This window comes from Macaca nemestrina, chromosome 11 (genome assembly GCF_043159975.1).
Source record: "Macaca nemestrina isolate mMacNem1 chromosome 11, mMacNem.hap1, whole genome shotgun sequence".
NCBI classification, from domain to species: Eukaryota; Metazoa; Chordata; class Mammalia; order Primates; family Cercopithecidae; genus Macaca; species Macaca nemestrina.
The window spans coordinates 88,486,854-88,506,467 of record NC_092135.1 but is presented as its reverse complement, the minus strand read 5'-3'; the positions used below and the strand labels follow the sequence as shown (position 1 = coordinate 88,506,467).

General features: G+C 40.1%; 1 protein-coding gene across 4 annotated transcripts in view; it reads left to right on the top strand.

Annotated features, from left to right (window-relative positions):
* Positions 1-19,614, top strand: part of LOC105468212 (nuclear envelope integral membrane protein 2) — an 81,768-nt gene that overhangs the window by 4,867 nt on the left and 57,287 nt on the right. For all 4 annotated transcript variants that reach the window (XM_071073099.1, XM_011718280.3, XM_011718274.3 and 1 more), the window contains exons 2-8: positions 4,423-4,538; positions 10,626-10,857; positions 11,001-11,073; positions 12,196-12,289; positions 13,405-13,519; positions 15,116-15,341; positions 18,921-19,097. In XM_071073099.1, the coding sequence (XP_070929200.1) occupies positions 4,423-4,538; positions 10,626-10,857; positions 11,001-11,073; positions 12,196-12,289; positions 13,405-13,519; positions 15,116-15,341; positions 18,921-19,097 (1,033 nt within the window). The remainder of the gene's footprint in view (positions 1-4,422; positions 4,539-10,625; positions 10,858-11,000; positions 11,074-12,195; positions 12,290-13,404; positions 13,520-15,115; positions 15,342-18,920; positions 19,098-19,614) is intronic.

Genomic DNA, 19,614 nt, shown 5'->3' with positions numbered 1-19,614 from the left:
GGGCATCCTACTACGTCAGGTGGTTCCAAGGGAGGGCCAGAGTGCACGTCCTTTTATGGTGCTGACTAGCCCTGACCAGGCTCTTACAAAGATTGGCTGGACTTCCATTGGTAGGCCACATATGCCCAAATAACCCAGTAGTCCTCTCGAACCACAAGATACACACAAAAGACAAATATTTAAGTTCTGGGGGTTACAGTAATAAACATGCAATGTCCCTGACTTTGTGGAGAGACAGAGTATAAGCTAATAAATACATATGTAATACGAAGAAAGAAGAAAGCGGGTGGAAGTGGTTGGGGTGTGTTTGTTTAGATAGTGGGGTCAAAGAAGGCCTTTATGAGAAGGTAGCATTTGATAGAATACATCAGTGGTTGGAAGGCATGAGCTCTGCCAAGATCTGGGAGAAGAAGGTTGCAGACTGAGGAAACTTTACTGGGGGTTGGCTGGCATCTTGAGGACAGGAGGGCCAGGTGTGGCTGGAGCAGCCGGGCTGGGAGGGAAAGTGGAGGAGGGAAGGTCATAGAGGCACTCAGGTCCCTGGAAGGGAAGGGGATTTTATTAATGGTGTAAAGGAAAGCCATTGGAGGGTTTTAAGCAGGTAAATGATGTGTTCCCATTCGTGTTTTTGTTTGCTTGTTTGTTTGTTTTTGGTTTTGTTGCTTTTTTTTTGAGACAGGGTCTCACTCAGTCGCCCAAGCTGGAGTGCAGTGGCGCGATTTCAGCTCACTGCAGCCTTGCCTCCCAGGTTCAAGTGAGATTACAGGCATAAGCCAATGTACCTGGGCCCCATTCATGTTTTTAAAAAGATCTATTTGCTAATTGACGAGTAGGTTGTAGAGGAAAATGTGGTGGTGGGGGTCAATTCTGGAAGCAGGGAGACCAGCTGGATAGAAGGCTATTACAATCATCCTAGTGCAAGAGGAATGTGGCTTGGGTAAGAGAGAAGCATTTACTCCTGTGTTGAAACCGCAGTATACAATATACTTAAATTGCACCATCTTGCTCTTAAGAGCTCCAGATTTGGAATGATTTAGGAGACAGTCTTAGGACCAAGTGGAAAGAACCTTATTTTAAGAGAGCATTTGATTGCAAAACTCAGGCCCCACCAAAAGGCTGTTTCCTCAGACCATTAACAAAAGTGAACTGTTCTGTGGGAGCTGATTTAGCCCTTGAAGTAGCAGCACTCTCTAGGAGAAGAATTGCAGTGAGGGGCCCTTGGAGGCACCCACAAGAAAAGCCCCTCTAGCATCGAGCACATGGGTGGTAAAGAAAGACCTGTCTGGAAGTAAACATTCCTATCGTAGTTTGGGCTGCTGCTTCTGTGTCCCTGAGACTTCATGCTCTTCACCTGCCCTGCTGGAATGCACTCCCTTTCCAATGATGGGTAGGAATCCCTTTTATTTGAGGACTCCCAGTATAAAGTTCTCAACTCTAGCCGTGCTCAGAGACCCCCCGGGAGGCTGTGCAAAGGCAGAACATGGTAAGGTGAATCCAGAGACCTGCTCCCCCCACCTCTGCTGCTCACTAGCTGGGAGCATTTAATGTGTTCTCATGCCTTCTCATTGCAGTTGCTCAGGGTCTTCCAGGTTATATACTACTTTCCTTGACATTCATATTTTTTATAGGTAGCTGCCAGCCCTTTGATATCCCTGGGACTGCACCTCCCCCTATGCTGCCCTTGGCCAGAAGTCATTTGCCTCTCAGATATATCAAAAAATGTGCCTCAGCATTGGTTGCTTTGTGTGCTCATAGCCTTGGTTGTGAATTCTCCTTTTGGCTCTTGTGCATGGAAACAGCATGCAAGAGCACATTTTTCATTTTTAGTATCCTGTGTTTAACAGAGAGCCTCTAGAACAGCGGTCTTCAACCTTTTAGCAACAGGGACCAGTTTCGTGGAAGACAATTTTTCCACGGAATAGGAGTAGGGTAGGGGGTGGTGTGGGGATGAAACTGTTCCACCCCAGATCATCAGGCATTAGATTCTCATAACAAGCATGCAGCCTAGATCCGTAGCATGTGCAGTTCACTGTAGGGTTCATGCTGCTGTGAGAATCTCATGCCACTGCTGATCTGACAGGAGGTGGAGCTCAGGTGGCAGTGATCACTCGCCTCGCCCACCACTCACCTCCTGCAGCCCTGTTCCTAACAGACCATGGAGTGGTCTTGGTCCTTGGCCCCAGGGTTGGGGACCCTTGCTCTGGAGGTTCCTTCTTGTGGTTAACCTGGATTCTTGTATTTGCATCTTGGATTCTCAAACTCTGCAAATTTTTTGATATATTTAGAAACATATGCATTTCATCATAATGTGAAGAGTAAAGATGATTTGACTGTCACAGTTGAATACACTGGGTCCTTGTGTAGTTTTGCTGCTTCGTGTGGCCACTGGAGAACCCTCCCTTTTATGGAGTTGTGTTTTGGGAGATGGCGAGCATTCCCAGGATCCTTTCCCAAGTCTGTCTTCACTTTTCTCCAACTTAATGCTAAGGATATTTCAGGCCAGGACCAGGGACTTGTCTGAGCATATTCAGTGTTATTCCCTACATGGATGTGATTGTTTACTAGTTGTTACTGGTTACTTAGTCCTTCCCCAACTTTGGTGTAGCAAGTTGTTCTAGCTTCATTTCAGGTTTTTCAGGAGAAACAACTGACCACACTCTCCTTAAAGGAGTCAGGGGTTGGGTGTAAAACCCATTTCTGTGTGTACCCATAAGTGTTCCTTGTTCCTGTTTCCTGTTGGACAGATGTGGAGGTGACACTCTATCTTGAATCCAGAAGAACTTACGACTTTCATTTCACTTCATTTCAAATCCAAATACAGCAACGGCCACAGAAGAAAATGAACATCATTACTTTCTAGTTTTCTTGTGGCATTTACATTAACCCTCTGTAACACAGAGGGTTAATATATATCTCTCTTTCTCTCAGTTGAGTTGTATTATATTATATATTATATATAACATACATATATATTTAGGTATCTACATCTGTCTTCAGCCAAATTTCTCCTCACTGGAGATGTGAAGATCTGTCCATCTTCACAGAATCCCACCAATGAAAACTCAGTATATCCAAAATTGAACTCACCACCACTTCCCTGTACAAACTTGCTTTTTCTCTAGTATTTCTTGTCTGAGTAAAGGGCCTCACTATCTCTCCACTTACCAGAAACCTTTACATCATCTTCTTGTTTTCCTTGATAAAATGAATCTGTAAAGCCTGTTGATTTCATTTCCTAATCTGTTATTTCTCCCACCTCTCTTAGTCCATTTCTTGTTTAGATTGCTTCAGTGGCCTCCTTAGTGGTTCTTCTGCTTTCAGTCTCTTCTTTAATATTGCACACTACCTACAGAATGTTCTTTCTAAAATACAAATGCATTTCTGTCACTTCCTTATTGAGCTGGTATTCCCTGTTTGTTGCTGTAGGTCTATTCTCAGTCCTTCTTTTCTCCGCTTGGTGCCTGGAAGCTAACCTCTATGGACTGCATTATATGGGCTTCTTTGCTGTCTGTCTTCCTGTTGGGTTTGGCTGATTCAGGGCACTGAGGGGACAGCGGGAGAGACAGGTTGAGGTACCCATACCTTCACCCTGCATTCCACGGGAGTCCTGGCAGTGACTGCATTCCTTTAGACTACTGTCCTCCTAGTTCCAATGACTCTAGTAACATGGGATCCTCCTTGCCATTTTGGAACTTGGGCTGCTGAAAGCTTCCTGCTGTTGTTGGTGCCTGAGAACTTCATAGTGCCTTATTATTAGTGCCTTAAGCCTGTCCATATCTTTACTGAACTATTTTCAGTTAAATCCTTTTGAGTGTCAATGGTTTCTTGCTGAGACTGATACTTATCTAAAATCCTCCAGTGCTCTGCTTTCAAGATGGAGTCCACATGGTATAGTAGTAGTCATGGTTTACCACTCCAGCTACAGGTGTTCAAATGTCTTCTTGTATCCCTGTACCTTCTATCCATGCTCCCTCACCAATATAAAAATCCAATATCTCTAAACTGAATTAATTCCATAATTTATCTCATCTTCATGATTCTGTACACACTTGCTGGTCCTGTCCACCCCCACTCCCACCTCCTAATTTTTGTCTTATTGCCTCTACCTCGCCCTTCAGCCCTTTACTCATATTTTTGTCTTTTCTGGGAAAGTGCCCATAATTCTGTCTTCTGCTTCAGAATTGAAGAAGTATTTGTTCTCTGTGCTCTTATAGTGCCCTCCAATGTCATAAATATTGAGCTATAGTATTTTCTGTCTGTCTCCTCCTTTGTTGGAAAGACTGAAGGACTATAATTATATAGGAGAATTTATTGGTCATAGAACGTTAAAACTGCTACTGTTACCTCCCTGAAAACTTTTTTTAAAAGAAGATTCTTGGCAATTAAACAGTTAGAAAATGTATTCCATTTTCCATCTCTCAGTTCGTAGGTGTAAAGCTTTGAAGGAAAAAGATTTAATTAGAACGTCTGAGTCAGACTGTTACTGCTACAATCAAAATTCCCAAGTGGAGTGGAAATACATATGGTCGACTATGCAGGTAAGGGCCTACTTTTAAATCATGTCTTAGGGACAGAGAATTACCATGTTCTAGGGACAGGAAATGTACCATTTCAGGAATAGAAAGTATTTTTGGTATGACACAGGTCTGTGTATCACTATGAGAGCTGACTTGAGGATCACACAGAGTGGTTCAATGGGTGAGCAGTGTGAGAAGAGGACACTAACTGCTTCATACTCTCCCTCAGCCCCTCCCAAGCCACTCCCAATGAATATACTATCTAAATGTATGCAGCATATCTGCTGTTCAGGCAGTCTAAAGACAACATGTTCCTCCTACTTTCCAAAATTGCTATCCAAAGCCCCTCCAAATAGAAATTCTGGAATAACCACTAATCCCAAATATGGCCAAGATAGCAGTTGCTCTCAATTGCCTAGTACTTTCTTTCATTCAGCATTTAACACATATTTATTGAGTACATATTAAGTGCCAGGAACTATTTCTGGGCTCCTAGGATACATCAGTGAACAAAATAGATCCCTGCCATTGTGGATATTTACATTATCTAGGGTGGGGAATAGTAAACAATAAATGTAATAGAGATTAAAATGGTAAAACTAGTAAGTACTATGAAAAAAGAAAATGTAGAGTAATATCAATGGGATGAGAGAAGTGGGAGCAAATTGGCCAGGGTAGTTCTCATTGAGAAGGTAACATTTGAGAAAGATTTTAGTGGAGTGAGTTACCCAAGAAGGTACTGGGGGGAAGGGTGTTCAAGGCTGAGAGAATAGCTGGAACATTGTATCAGCAAGCATTTGATGTCGATTGATGCCATTGCTGATAATATGCACTACTTTGATCACATGGTTAAGGTAGTGTTTGTCAGGTTCTTCCACTAAAATTAGTATTTTCTTCCCTTTAATGAATATTTTGAGGTGATAATTTGAGACTGTGTAGATAACCTCTTCCTCATCAAACTTTCTTCCCTTAGTTTTTCATTCATTGATGATGCTTTACTGAATCAATAATCATGATGATGTTTATCAAATGTTGATTTTTCTATATCCATTCTTTTTTTTTTTTTTTTTTTTTTTTGAGACTGGGACTCACTCCAGTTGCCCAAACTGAAGTGCATTGGTGCGATCTTGGTTCACTGCAGCCTCAACCTCCCGGGCTCAGGTGATTCTCCCACCTCAGCCTTTCAGGTAGCTGGGACTACTTGAAAGGTGTGCACTGCCACACCTGGCCTTTTTTTTTTTTTTTGTAGTTTTAGTAGAGACGGGGTTTTGCCATGTTGCCCATGAGTCTACTGAACTGCTGGACTCAAGCAATCTGCCTGCCTCAGCGTCCCAGAGTGCTGGGATTATAGGCGCAAGCCGCTGTGCCTGACATCATTATTCCATTTACATTCATTGGCATTCTACTATAAGGAAGAGATTTTCCTCCTCCCATTTATTTATATCCATGTAGTCTCACACATTGCCAATTATTTCAGGAAACTACAATCCATTACTCTCATTATTTATTTTGATACTCAAATTGTCCTGGATTTAACCAGTCAGAGCCCCTTCAACTAGCTCCTGTGTCCTTCTGCCACGTGCCTAGCATTTTTGAGCACTGCTTTACTTTCTAACAAACAAGATGTTCTAGACTTGTGTAATATCATAGACTCAGCTCTGGAATCATACATTTTTTCCAAGGAACAGTCAACATTAGGTGTGTTCATTGCATATCGTCATGTGTGTACACACACATACACACCCATACACCTGCACATACATCTGTATCTACCTATTAGAAACTGTGAGTTCTGAGATCTCCAATACCACAGGATTCATGCTAGTTTTCCAGTTTTCGTATTTGTAATTCCCTTCTCTGATAATGAGAAACTTGATTCCCGTTTCCTCAAATATATTTATTTATTTGCCTAATCCCAGAATACACTAAAAGTAGTTTCAGAATTGCAAAGTCACACCTTTGCAAAACACAAACCTAATAACAGGAGTTCGATATTTATTTATAGCGTTTTTTTTTTAAATCTTTTTCTGAGGTTGTGTATTTTAGGTTAATTCATCCCAGTCCATTCCCACTTCAGTATGGTTATACTATTCATTCAAAATATAGTTTGTTTTTATTTGTTTCAATTTCAGGCTTTTCACCCATCCTGGTCAATTTTATCATTTTTATTTTTTTAGTTTGTTGACAAAAAGTCACTCTATAAAATATTTGAAGAGATTTATTCTGAGCCAAATATGAGTGACCAGTGGCCTGTGACACGTCCCTCAGATTCTGAGAACATGTGCCCAAGATGGTCAGGGCACAGCTTGGTTTTACACATTTTAGGGAGACATGAGACATTAATCAAATACATTTAAGGTATACATTAGTTAGGTCCAGAAAGGTGGGACAACTGGAAGCAGAGAGGGGTGCAGTGTTCCAGGTTATAGGTAGATTTTAAAATTTTCTGATTGGCAATTGGTTGAAAGAGTTATTATCAATAGAAAGGAATGTCTGGGTTATCATAAGTAATTGTGGAGACCAAAGTTTTATCGTGGAGATGAAGCCTCCAGGTAGCAGGCTTCAGAGAGAATAGATTATAAGTGCTTCTTATCAGACTTAAGGTCTGTATTGATATTAAATACTGGTTGGTTTTTCCTGAATTCCAAAATGGAGGAGGGCATAATGAGGCATGTCCAACCCCTGCTTCCTGGCATAGCCTGAACCAATTTTTCAGGTTAACTTTGGAGTGCCCTGGCTGAGAAGAGGGTTTCATTCAGATGGTTGGCAGGGTAGGGGGTGTTAGAATTTTATTTTTGGTTTACAAGTTTTGTTTACCTTTTTATTCTCAGAAAAGATCATACTGGGTTTTTTAAATGAGATTTTGTTTTTAATTTTTTAAAAAACCTTTTTAATTTTTAATTTTTTAGATTTAGGGGTACATGTACAGGTTTGTCACCTGGATATATTGTGTAATGCTGGGGTTTGGGCTCTACTGAACCCATCCCCTAAATAGTGACCATAGTACCCAATCAGATTTTTCAACCCTTGCTCCTCTCCCTCCCAACCACCTTTTGAAGTCCTCAGTTGTCTGTTGTTTCCATCTTTATGTCTGTGTTATTATCATTATTTATGAGTATCTACAACATTAATACGGCTTAAAAGTTAAAACTCTATACAAAGGTATTTTCAGAGAAGTGTCACTTTCCCTCCTCCCTCTATTAATTCCTATCCAACCCTTGTAGACAATCAGTTTAAGGAGTTTCTGGTATATCTTTCCTGTGTCTTTTTTTTGCAAAAGTAATTAGCGGTGCATATTTATATAGATGGTGTCTAAAGCCATGAAATCGAGTGAGTTTAGATGGAGAAGAGAAGAGGACCAGTGGCTAAGCCTGGGTCAGTCTTATATTAAGAGTTCAGGGAGAAGGAAGGAGCCAGCAGAGGAGAAACACAAGGAGCGACAGTGAAGAAGGAGATGTCCTGGAAGCCCTGGGGAGAAGTGTAATGAGGAGGAGGGAATAACCAGCAGTGTCAAGTGCTGTTGACAGGTCAAATAAGATGACTGAGAATTAATTGGGCATTTCAGTTAGCAACATGGAAGCACCAGTGACCTTGTCAGGGCAGCTTTTTGGGAATGAAATCCTGATTGAAGTGAGAATGGAAGGAGAGGAACTAGAGACTGCAGGCACAGGCAGCTTTTTAAAGAAATTTTATTGCAACAAGAAGCAAAGAAATGGGTGGTAGCTGGAGGGAAAAGTGGAGTCCACAGAAGGTTGTTTTTTCTTTTTTAAATGTATGCTGAGAGAAATGATCTCGTAGAGAGGGAAGAAGTGCTGCTGGGATGTCCTTGAGTAGGCAAACGTGGATAGGATCCCATGCCCAAGTTGGGACTTGCCTTTATGGAGCCTGCAAATTTCCTCTGGAAGAAATTTCCTCCCCACAGGCAGGAAGCAGAGCATGTGCCTGCAGGTGCTGACAGGTAGGGGACTTTGCAGATAGGAGCTGGTGGACATTCACTTCTGATTTCTTCCATTTTCAGTGAAGTAGGAAGGATCAACAGCTGAGAAGAGGATGGGGAGGAGTTGTTGAGTATTGAGGAAGAAGTTGTGAAATCCTTTATTGCAGAGGGTAGAAGAATGAATGAATAGTAATATGTGGTATGAATGACTGCAGCTTTCATGTCCCTCTCTGAGTTCACAGTCATGGATTTGAAGTGAGACCAGTGTGCATTTCTCCAGCACACTGGTGATGCAAATGCAGGAGTAGAATGGTGGAGAGTTGAATTTTGTAAGTGAGCATGACAAAGCAAGAGGGGTGCAAAGGAGTCAAGGGTATGTGCCAGGGAATGGTGTGTAATAATTGATCATAGGGTTTAGCTGGCTAAAAAGAGATTGAGGATATTAAGAGGGTAAGGAGCAGGAGAAGAGAAGGATGTTCAGATCCTTGGTGGGGTTGGGGCACTAGATGGGTACACTGGAAAGATAGGAGATGGTGGTCACACAGTGAGATGCATGAAACAAAATGTATGGAGGGGCTGCAGTCTGGTACTGACAAGGTCCGGGGTATGGCCATGGAGTGATGAGCTGAGGTAGGGAGGACAAGAGCATAAGAGGAAAGGAATCCCTGGAACTGAGAGGCCAGGATATTGGAAGGATTGGTGTGTATATTGTATACACTGAAATACCTAAGAAGAATGACAGGAAATAGTATTGGAGAGAGAGCAACAGTGAGCCAGGAGCCAGGAGCCAAAGTCAAAGAGAAATGTGGGGGTTGGTAGATAGCTAGTGGGTGATATTGCCTGATAACTGAGATTCAGAGCTGGTGCTCTTACTCCCTTTCAGGTTGCCCTACTCTTAGAAAAAGAAGAAGAATAGAGAGAAGAATGGACAAAGGCAGCAGCAAAATTGTCATTTAATGACCACTGGGTTGTCACCATTGGCTTGTAGCCAGTGCTTTGTTGTATGATGTGAATAGGACCTGAGGTTGGGATCTTGTCCTTCAGGAGGCATGGTGAGAGAAGCATGAATTACAGATGCTCAGCTGATCCAGAGAAAGGAAGTGCTTTTTCTTAATCACAGTAGAAAATGGTGTAGATATAAACCCTATTTTCAAACCATGCCTTCTCACATATTTTGCCACCGATCACAGGCATACTTCAGAGATAATGTGACTGTGAGTTTGGTTCCAGAACACTGCAATAAAACAAATACCCCATAAAGCAAGTCACACAAATTTTTTGGTTTCCTAGTACCTATAAAAGTTATGTTTATACTCTTAGTCTGTTAAGGGTGCAATAGCATTATATCTTTAAAAAAAACCCCTACATACCTTAATTTAAGAAACACTTTATTGCTGAAACATGCTGACACAAAGACATGAAGTGAGCACATGCTGTTGAAAAAATGGTGCCAGTAGACTTGCCCGACAGAGTTGCCACAAACCTTTCATTTGTAAGAAATGCACTATCTGCAAAGCACAGTATAGTAAAACAATGAAATGGGTATGCCTGTACATTCTTCTCATCCTTTTTAATGTCTCTTGGCCGCAATAACTTGCTAGAAGAGGGACTTAAATCAGCCACAGCTTGTGGGGAGAAGCATTCACTTTCAATAATGTCTGTGGTTCAGTGTGTGTTTGGACTAAATACAAATCTGTTGATTCTACCTCTGGGATCAGAACATAGAACGCTACCCTTAGCCCTTGAGTATTCTTTACTCAGCTGACCTTGAGTTCTCTTTACTCCTTTGCTCATGTTTTTAAGAAGCTTATAAGAAGTTTTGGCCGGACGCAGTGGCTCACGCCTGTAATCCCAGCACTTTGGGAGGCTGAAGCAGGCAAATAGCTTGAGCCTAGGAGTTCGAGACCAGCCTGGGCAACATGGCGAAAACCCATCTCTATAAAAAATACAGAAATTAGCTGGGCAGGTGGCATGTGCCTCTGGTCCCAGCTACTTGGGAGGCTGAGGTGGGTTTTCGCCATGTTGCCCAGGCTGGTCTAGAGGTGCAGGTTGCGGCGAGCGGAGATCCTGCCATTGCACTCCATTCTGGGCAACAGAGAGAGACCCTATCTCCAAAACAACAACAAAGAGAAGTTATTCTGTTTATGGATTTGTTTGTTCTTGTTTTACAGGTGAAAATTACCAGTTCAGGCCTGTTCAGAATTGTATACATCACAGAAAGACATAATTGCCAATATCCAGAAACCATTTTATCTTTTATCAAATGTGTGATTCATAACTTTTGGATACCAAAAGAATCTAATGAAATAACCATAATCATCAATCCGTATGGAGAGACTGTGTGCTTCTCTGTGGAGCCTGTCAGGAAGATATTTAACTATATGATACATGTGAATCGAAACAGTAAGTCCAATTTTATTATACTTGACTTTCTGGATTCAGTTTTTCTGGAGTAACTTTTCAATAAATTGACTTTTTTTCTTTTACCAACATTACATTGATAAAAAATCTTTTTGTAATGTGTTTGTGTGTCTTTTTTACTCCAGTCATGGATTTCAAACTCTTCCTTGTGTTTGTGGCAGGAGTTTTTCTTTCCTTTTATGCAGAGACCCTGAGTCAGTAAGTATTCCTTTTTATATTTTTAGCTTTGTGAATGAAAAGGTTTAGATCATTTTTGACCACATGCTAAGTATTTTCACATTATTGTGCATTTGTAGTGCATACTTTAGGTTTTGCAAATAGGTCTGAAGATGGTGTTGAAAAGGCCTTTGAAAACAGTAACAGTTATTTGTATAGCGTGATATGTATATGTTACAAAGTGCTTTCACATATTTTATGTATTAACATATTTTATTAGATCCTGATAATAACTATGTAAGCTCTGTATTATTGTTCTCATTTTATAGATGAGAAAAGCAACATCCTTCATCACACTATTAGTTCTTATCAGGGCTGGAGATTTGTTCCCTGGTTTTCTGGTCCACACACCTTGCTCTATTACATTAGAGCCGTCTCCTAGATTTATGGCCCTGATACAGAAGGCTGAATATAGCAAATATCTGACTCTTAGAGAAACGTATTATCATTTTCTTTTTTGTTAATGACATATTCTCATCTGAGAAACATATTATTCTGATGTTTTGTTTCTTGGAATTCTCTCATGAGAAAGAAATCTTTTTTCAATATTTTATTCTTAGCTTGTGGATTCTAGGTTAGTACCCAATACTCGTCAGCTGTTCTTAACATTGTTCATTTTGAAGCTTTTCCTTATAGTGTTACCAAGTGTGTTTAATGTCATCCATGAACTTTATAAGCCAGATGATGAATACATAGCATGCAGAACAAAGCCTGGACTCCGAGGAGCTGGGTTGTAATCCCTAATCCTCCGGTGAGCAGATACTGACTTAGGGAAGATTTTTTAACTTCTTGGTGCCTTAATTTTCTCCTTTCTAAAACCTGGACAAGTGCTTGCTACATGATAGGTATTTAGTAATTATTGTCTGATCAGATCCTGAATATGAAAAATAACTCAGACATTCTGGTTTGCGTTAGTGGCAAGCAACTTACCATGAATTTCAAGTACCCATTTTGTTTTTTAAGAGTATAGGATATAAGGAGAGCTGCCATCTGAGTTTTTTGTTCTTAGTATTATTTATGACCGACGTTGCCAGGTTAAACATGCTTTTCATACTCAAAGTGCTGTTTGGCATTTAAATGGCTTGTATCTGCTTATCTTGACAGAAGCCCTACTTTCTATTACTCTTCGGGAACTGTGCTAGGTGTTCTAATGACATTAGTCTTTGTCTTGCTGTTGGTGAAACGATTCATTCCGAAGGTAGGCACACTATGTGTAAATGAGTAAAAAATGGAAATCATGATCTTACAGACATGAAAAATTAATCAAAATTAATTCACATTATGATAGGTTCTAAATAAAACTATGTTTCTTCATTATGTAAACTGGCTCTAAAATGTATCTTTTTCTGATGTTCCTGATTTTATTGATTACTATATGTAGTATTAAGTTTTGGTGCTACTTTTTTTGAGACCATTTTGCTTTCTAGGTAATGTGTTTTTCTTGAGTAATAGGAAGCTATTTCTATATTGAGTGAAAATTTCTATTATCTTTATAGAGCTGGGAATCTCATGATGCTGAACCATTAGGGCCTTGAATAACAGCACTGCTACATCTGGGAATTTCTTTATTATTATTAGTTCCCCAATCCACCATCTTCCTTTATTTTTATTTGTTTTTTTTTTTTTTTGAGACAGTCTTGCTCTGTTGCCCAGGCTGGAGTTTAGTGGCATGATCTTGGCTCACTGTAGCCTCTGCCTCCCACCTCAGCCTGCCAAGTAGCTGGGACTACAGGCACACACCACAATGCCCAGCTAATTTTTGTATTTTTTGTAGAGACAGGGTTTCACCATGTTGCCCAGGCTGGTATTGAACTGCTGAGCTCTGGCGATCTGCCTGCCTTGGCCTCCCAAAGTGCTGCAATTACAGGCGTGAGCCACCGTGCCCAGCCAGACCTTCAATAAAATAACACACTGAACTTTGTTGGGGATAAATAAATAATTCAGGATGGTGGTGTTGCAGTTACACTGATTAAAGTTTACAACACCAGCATTATTTTGAGATAAATTTATTCTTTATAACAGTGCTTCTCCAACTTCAGTGTACATGCAAGCCACATGGGAATCTTGTTGAAATGCAGGTTCTGATTCAGCAGTCTGCGGTGGGGCCTAGGACTCTGTCAACCCAGCAAGCTCCATGTGATGCTGGTGTTGCTGACTTGTGGACCACACCTTAAGACCCTAGGGAGTTTCTTAAATTGACTTCAATTCAGTTTGATGTAGGAGTTTCTAATACAAAAGGTTTATTTGTTTGCTTTTATTTTTATGAGAGTGAATGAACAAAAAAATGTGTCATTTATTTTCTTCCACACACAGTATAGCACCTTTTGGGCTCTAATGGTTGGTTGTTGGTTTGCTTCAGTTTATGTTGTGTGCCAGTTGATAGAAGATCTGAAGTGGCTGTGGTATGAAAACAGGATATATGTATTAGGTAGGTAAATAGAAAAGCAATACGCTCTGTGATTGGTAAAACTGAGATGTACAACTAGAGGCCTTCTTTTGATAGATGTTTCTCTCCAACATCTAAATTTTCATTTTGAACTAAGGAAAGGTGCTACTAAAAATAATATTTTGTTTATTTTATTCCCATTGTTGGTGATTTCAGTTCATTTAGATCTCATTTTAGATGATTTCCCTATGACATGTTTCTTAGTTTTCTATAGTAATGATCAAAAGAGGAAAAAAAAGTGTTTGTCCCTTTTGAATGCACATGCTTCTGAATTGTGGTTAAGCTCTAACCACATCTAACTTGTAATGTAAAAGCTTCTCTGAAAAGCGACTGTTTATTTCTTTCTCTCAAGTATTCAGTAGGAAAGGTGAGAAATCCTAAATATAAATGACTAATGAAAACTTGACTTTTCAGAAACAGAGAGGCTAAGAAACCATTTATTTTCCTTGTTTTTCGTTACAAAATAAATGTTTTTATTGTTTATTTTAACGAGAAAATAATGGACAATGAGAGAATGCATTTTCTCCGTACCTTTAGCACCAAATTTCTCACATAAGTTCACTTCCCTCAAAAGAAAAGCAATTTTTTTGTTTTACTTGAAAACTGTGTATTTTTTAGCTCATTCTTCTTTTTGTGCTTCTTTTAAATTACAGATATCATGGTATGCTCCCCTGAATACTGCACTATTCATCTCTAAAAAACAAGAGCCTTTTCCTATATAATCTGTTAATTATTATCTGAAAAATAATTACATAAAATCATCTATTACCCAGGCCATGATAAAATTTCCCATTCTTGATGGCTTATATAAACTAGGATATGGTCCAGAACCACATTTAGTATCTGTTTTGTCCTGTAAATTGCTTTTAATCCATAGCAGTTTTTTTTTTTTCATCATAGTGATATGCTAAAGAGACCAAGCTTGTCCTATAGAATGTCTACCTTTTATATTTATCTGATGACCCCTTTATGGTAGAATTTAACATGTTCTTCTCTTCTGCGTATTTTCTGTAAACTGGAAATTAGACCTCAAGGCTTGGTTAGATATAAATTAAACACTTAAGATAGAATACCTAAGAGGTGATGGGCACTTCACCTTGGATCATACCCAGAGACACAGCATAGCTTATAGTCTCACCATCGTAATGATGAGACTGAACATATGGATTCAGAGGATGACTCCCTCCACTGTAAAATTACCTTTTCCTTTTATGACTAGAAGGTAAAAATAAAAAATAGGGTTTGTAGCCAGTGGTCACATACAACTATGACTTCTTCCTGGCCAAAGTAACCATGATAACATTTTAATCCAGCGAAGGTGCTGGACTAAAATACAGACATACTTATATATCATCATCATAATGAGTGTACATCCCAAAGTATTGCGAAAGTCAGCCTAGTATCTCATATGGAAGGAATAACACCCTATGTACATTTTTCAACCTTACTTTGTGGGGAAAAAAAAACAAAAATTAAGGTTCTCTAATAGTTTTTACCTTTAAGTCAAGGCTCTGCCAGCTTTTTCACATAATGTCTCAAATTCAAATTTGTATTATTTTACCTCTTCCACTTTTCCAGGCTATGTCTTGATAGTTGGATTTTTCAGCTTTGTTGTTTGTTACAAGCATGGGCCCCTTGCAGATGACAGGAGCAGAAGTCTTCTGATGTGGACACTACGACTCCTCTCCCTGGTTCTGGTCTATGCTGGTGTGGCCGTGCCTCAGTTTGCCTATGCAGCCATAATCCTCCTCATGTCCTCCTGGAGTCTGCACTACCCACTGAGAGCCTTCAGTTATATGAGGTGGTATGTATTATTTTTTCCCCCAGCAAATTTGACATTTTGAGTTCTGGTTTTATTATTTGGGAGAGTTTTTGCACACATCATGTTAATCTCATAATTACATTTGATCTGGAGATTTCATTCTGAGCAAGATTGGGGGTGGAGGGGGAAGAGAGCTCCAAGCGTCTGATCCTATCTTCATGGCTAGTCTTCATTAATCGTTCAGAGCTGTACCACCAATTACCAGGTAATTAGAGCTCACTCAGAATTCACTAGAGTCAGTGGCAGAAGTACTTGGACTCTGGGTTACCTTAAATATCTTCTTTTATTCAACATTTTCTTTAATTAGAGCCAAAGACTACTTTAGTGGTATCAGCTGTCCTTATGAGATACGAATTAGGAAACAGAAATGAATCATAAATGATTGAAAGGTATTATTTGCATTTAGAACTTTCTTTTCTCTTAGGTTTTAAGTTAAGGCTTACGGCCTTTGAAGTATAAAAAGAAAAATGAAGTAACCTCTGTTGTCACAGCTTTATTATGTTTCTCCTCAGTCATTGAGTCTGAGCAGCTGTTTTCACGTCAGGTGCACAGATGGGGATGGTTCTTGCCCTTGAGGTATACTTGCTAGACATCAGCATACATTTCTATCTCTTTTAAGTATTAAAATAGAGACTTGCCCAGGGACCAAGGGTATATAGAGAAAGCTAGGAGAGCTTTCCTGGAGGAGATATTACTATGCTGAATCTTAAAGAATGAATTAAAATAACCAGATGAATAAACACGGAGGGCTTTCCTGATAGAAAGCCCAGTTTGGTACCATCAGGAGGCACGCAGTGTTGTCAGTGCAGCAAACAAGGTGGGCATGGGCCAGATGCATGGCAGCCACGCTAAGCAATCTAGTCCAGTCCTGTACACAGTGGGGTTTAAAACTGTGAGACATTTTAGTTAGTCCTCTGACTGTTGCCTGTATAGCAGTTATCAAACCAGTTGCTTAGGACCCAGGCAGATACTATGGTGAGTGATGCTGAGCAGGGGTAAGGCAGCAGTAACCAGGAGGAGTGTGGGAAATTCTGCAAAGCAACCTCATTGAAAACGGGGCAGTTACCACTCAGCTTGAGCTGATTGCTCTCATGTGGGAATATGAGTCCTGTATTGCCAGATCTGCTGGTTTTCTAGAAGAATTGGAAGTGGGAATTACGATTAGAATGTGAAATCTTAGCATTTTAAAATGTTGGCATTTAAAAATAAAAATAATTAAAAATAGAAATACATTGGACAAACAAAAATCACAGCAGAGACCATAAATACTCATTGGCCGGTGGGATGTGGCCCATCTGTCTTCTGGCACAGCAGGTGGATACAAAGGGGAGGTCCCTGTGGCAGGAGAACAGTTATTAGACATCACAGTGGTCCAGGCGAGAGATGATGAGGGCCTAGGGTAGGACCATGAGACCAAGGCTAGAAGAGGGAGTGAATACATGTTCAAGAGGTAAAATTGGCTGTGAGGAAGGACACTATGGTGGCTGGTAGTTTATGGAACTGGTGACTGTGTGTGTGTGGCAATAACACAGGGTTAAAATTGCACCAGTGACAAGACAGGGAGCCCACACAGAAGATGCTGGTGGGGCTGAAAGGCAGCAGGGCAGGGTTGGAGGGTTGATGCTGACTGGGTCTCTCTTTGCCCCATCTGCCCGAGGCAGACAGTGAATGGGAACACCAGTCTTCTGTCAGTAAGGCTGGCCCCCCAACATCTTCCAGGTCCCTGGCCCTTTGCCAGGCTTGTGGCCTGAGGAACTCAGGATAAAGTTCCTTCTTCCTTCTCTTTAACCCTCCAACTCCCTGCCAAGAGCAAAGTGTGTTCTGCACAATGGTTCTTTTGTGCACTAGCTGTGTTCTATAATAATCAAAATGTACTATAACTTCCTCAACTTAAAATTTTGCTAGTGAATAATTATATAAAGAACTAGGGAATGAAACAGGAACTTACAGGTTAAATAACACAACAGAGAAATAATACCTTGATTTTGTATAGTACTTTCTCGTTGCAAAGAGCTGTTTACTTTTAATAGTTTATGGTAACTACTCTTTTGATTATCCTTATTGAACACCCACTGTAGGCCACTTACAGTGCTAAGCACCCTACACAAAATATCTCATTTAACCTGTACAGTGACCTATGAAGTAGACGAAGTAGATATTATTGCTTTTATTTTTATTTTTTTCATATGACCAAAGTGAGGCTCTGAACTGTTAAGGAATTCCCCAAGTTCGTATAGTGAATAAACCTCAAAGCCAGGACTGTGTCCAGGTCTTCTGGCTCAGCATCCAGGGTTTCTCCTCCAGGGAAACCATGCACAGGTATTCAGAAAAGGAGAAGGAAATTATGTCACTGGTTTCTTGATCTAGCTCATCAACTGTGAGATCTTTAAAAGATAACAGATTTATTCAGTCCCAACCCTCAAGAAAAAAAATATATATAGAGAGAAATATATATTATATAAATATAATATTCAAATAATTCTGATGTTCATTTATATTTGGAAATCTCAGGTTAAATTTAAAATCACCCCAAAATATTTTTTAAAACTCACTATAAATAAAACAAATGTTTTAGGCCGGGCACGGTGGCTCACGCCTGTAATCCCAGCACTTTGGGAGGCCAAGGTGGGTGGATCATGAGGTCAAGAGTTTGAGACCAGCCTAACCAACATGGTGAAACCCCGTCTCTACTAAAAAATACAAAAATTAGCCGGGTGTGGTGGCATGCATCTGTAATCCCAGCTACTCAGGAGGGTGAGGCAGGAGAATTGCTCGAATCCCAGAGGCAGAGGTTGCAGTGAGCCTAGATTGCGCCATGGCACTCCAGCCTGAGTGACAGAGTGAGACTCTGTCTCAAAAAAATAAAATAAAATAAATAAATAAAAGTTTTTAAAACCTTATTATTGTTACTATTTTTATGAGATTCTTAGATTCCTAAATTTTTAGGTCCCTACATTTTATGAGATTTAGGATTTTCTTGGTTGGAAAAAGAAAGTTCTACCCATGATCTGCTTGTCATGTAATAAAGGAAGAATTACTATAAATTTTGTACAATATTTGCTCTTTCTCTCTAGGATTAGTCAGAATCACCACCACTAGGTGGAAGTGATATCCCACAAATCCTCCCAGGTTCTTGGTGTGGAGAGTAAATGGTCAATGTTCTAGAGGGTCTGCATAAAAGGACATCTCAAAAGCTTGCTTCTATTAGTGCCTAATAAAATAAACAGGCCAAGCATTTAAAAAAAAAAAAACAGGCTTTTAATTGCCTGTGTGATTAGAAATCACCGAGGAAGAAAAATACAATTAACATCTGTATCAGAAATTAATTCTCAAATGCCTTAGGACATTATTTATGATAGTTCAGGAAATGGGGAAATGTACTATTAGGCCCAAACTGCATGTTCTCTATACCTCAGTAATGATAACAGCAATAAAAAAAATATAGATATGATATGGAGGAAGTTAAGAAGTATTATTACTGTTACAATCTAAGAAATGTATTTTTGTAAATCTTAAGTATTGAATTAGGCAGTAATCCTGCAACCACATGCCATGTTTTAGGAAAATAAAGCAGTGTTTTACATCGAAAGAGCTGGTGGTGAAGTATCTTACAGAAGACGAGTATAGGGAGCAAGCTGATGCTGAAACGAACAGCGCTCTGGAGGAGCTGCGCCGGGCCTGCCGAAAACCCGACTTCCCCTCGTGGCTGGTGGTCTCCAGACTCCACGCTCCTAGAAAGTAAGTCCTACTCTGCTGCTCGGACCATAGTTTAGTTGAGAATGATTTTAAAAATAATATGATGGCTTGGTACAGGCACTTCAGGGTGAAAATAGACTACTTCCTTGGATAACAGATGATGTGGAAGTTGTCAGAGGTCCCTTTTCTCAGTGCTGTGACTTTGCACAGTAGAACTGCTGATGTCAGAATAAATATTTATCTGATGTTTTATAGGGAAGGCTAAAAACATAACTTCCTTATGTTTATAGGGAAGGGAAGGTGGAATAGGATGAGTGACCTGCTTCTCATCCTATTGGTGGGGATCATCTTTTTTTTGTTTTGTTTTGTTTTTTTCTTTAGACTGAGTCTTGCTCTTTCGCCCAGGCTGGAGTGCAATGGTGCTATCTCAGCTCACTGCAACCTCCGCCTCCCGGGTTCATGCCATTCTCCTGCCTCAGCCTTCTGAGTAGCTGGGATTACAAGGCGCACGCCACCATGCCCGGCTAATTTTTGTATTTTCAGTAGAGATGGGGTTTCA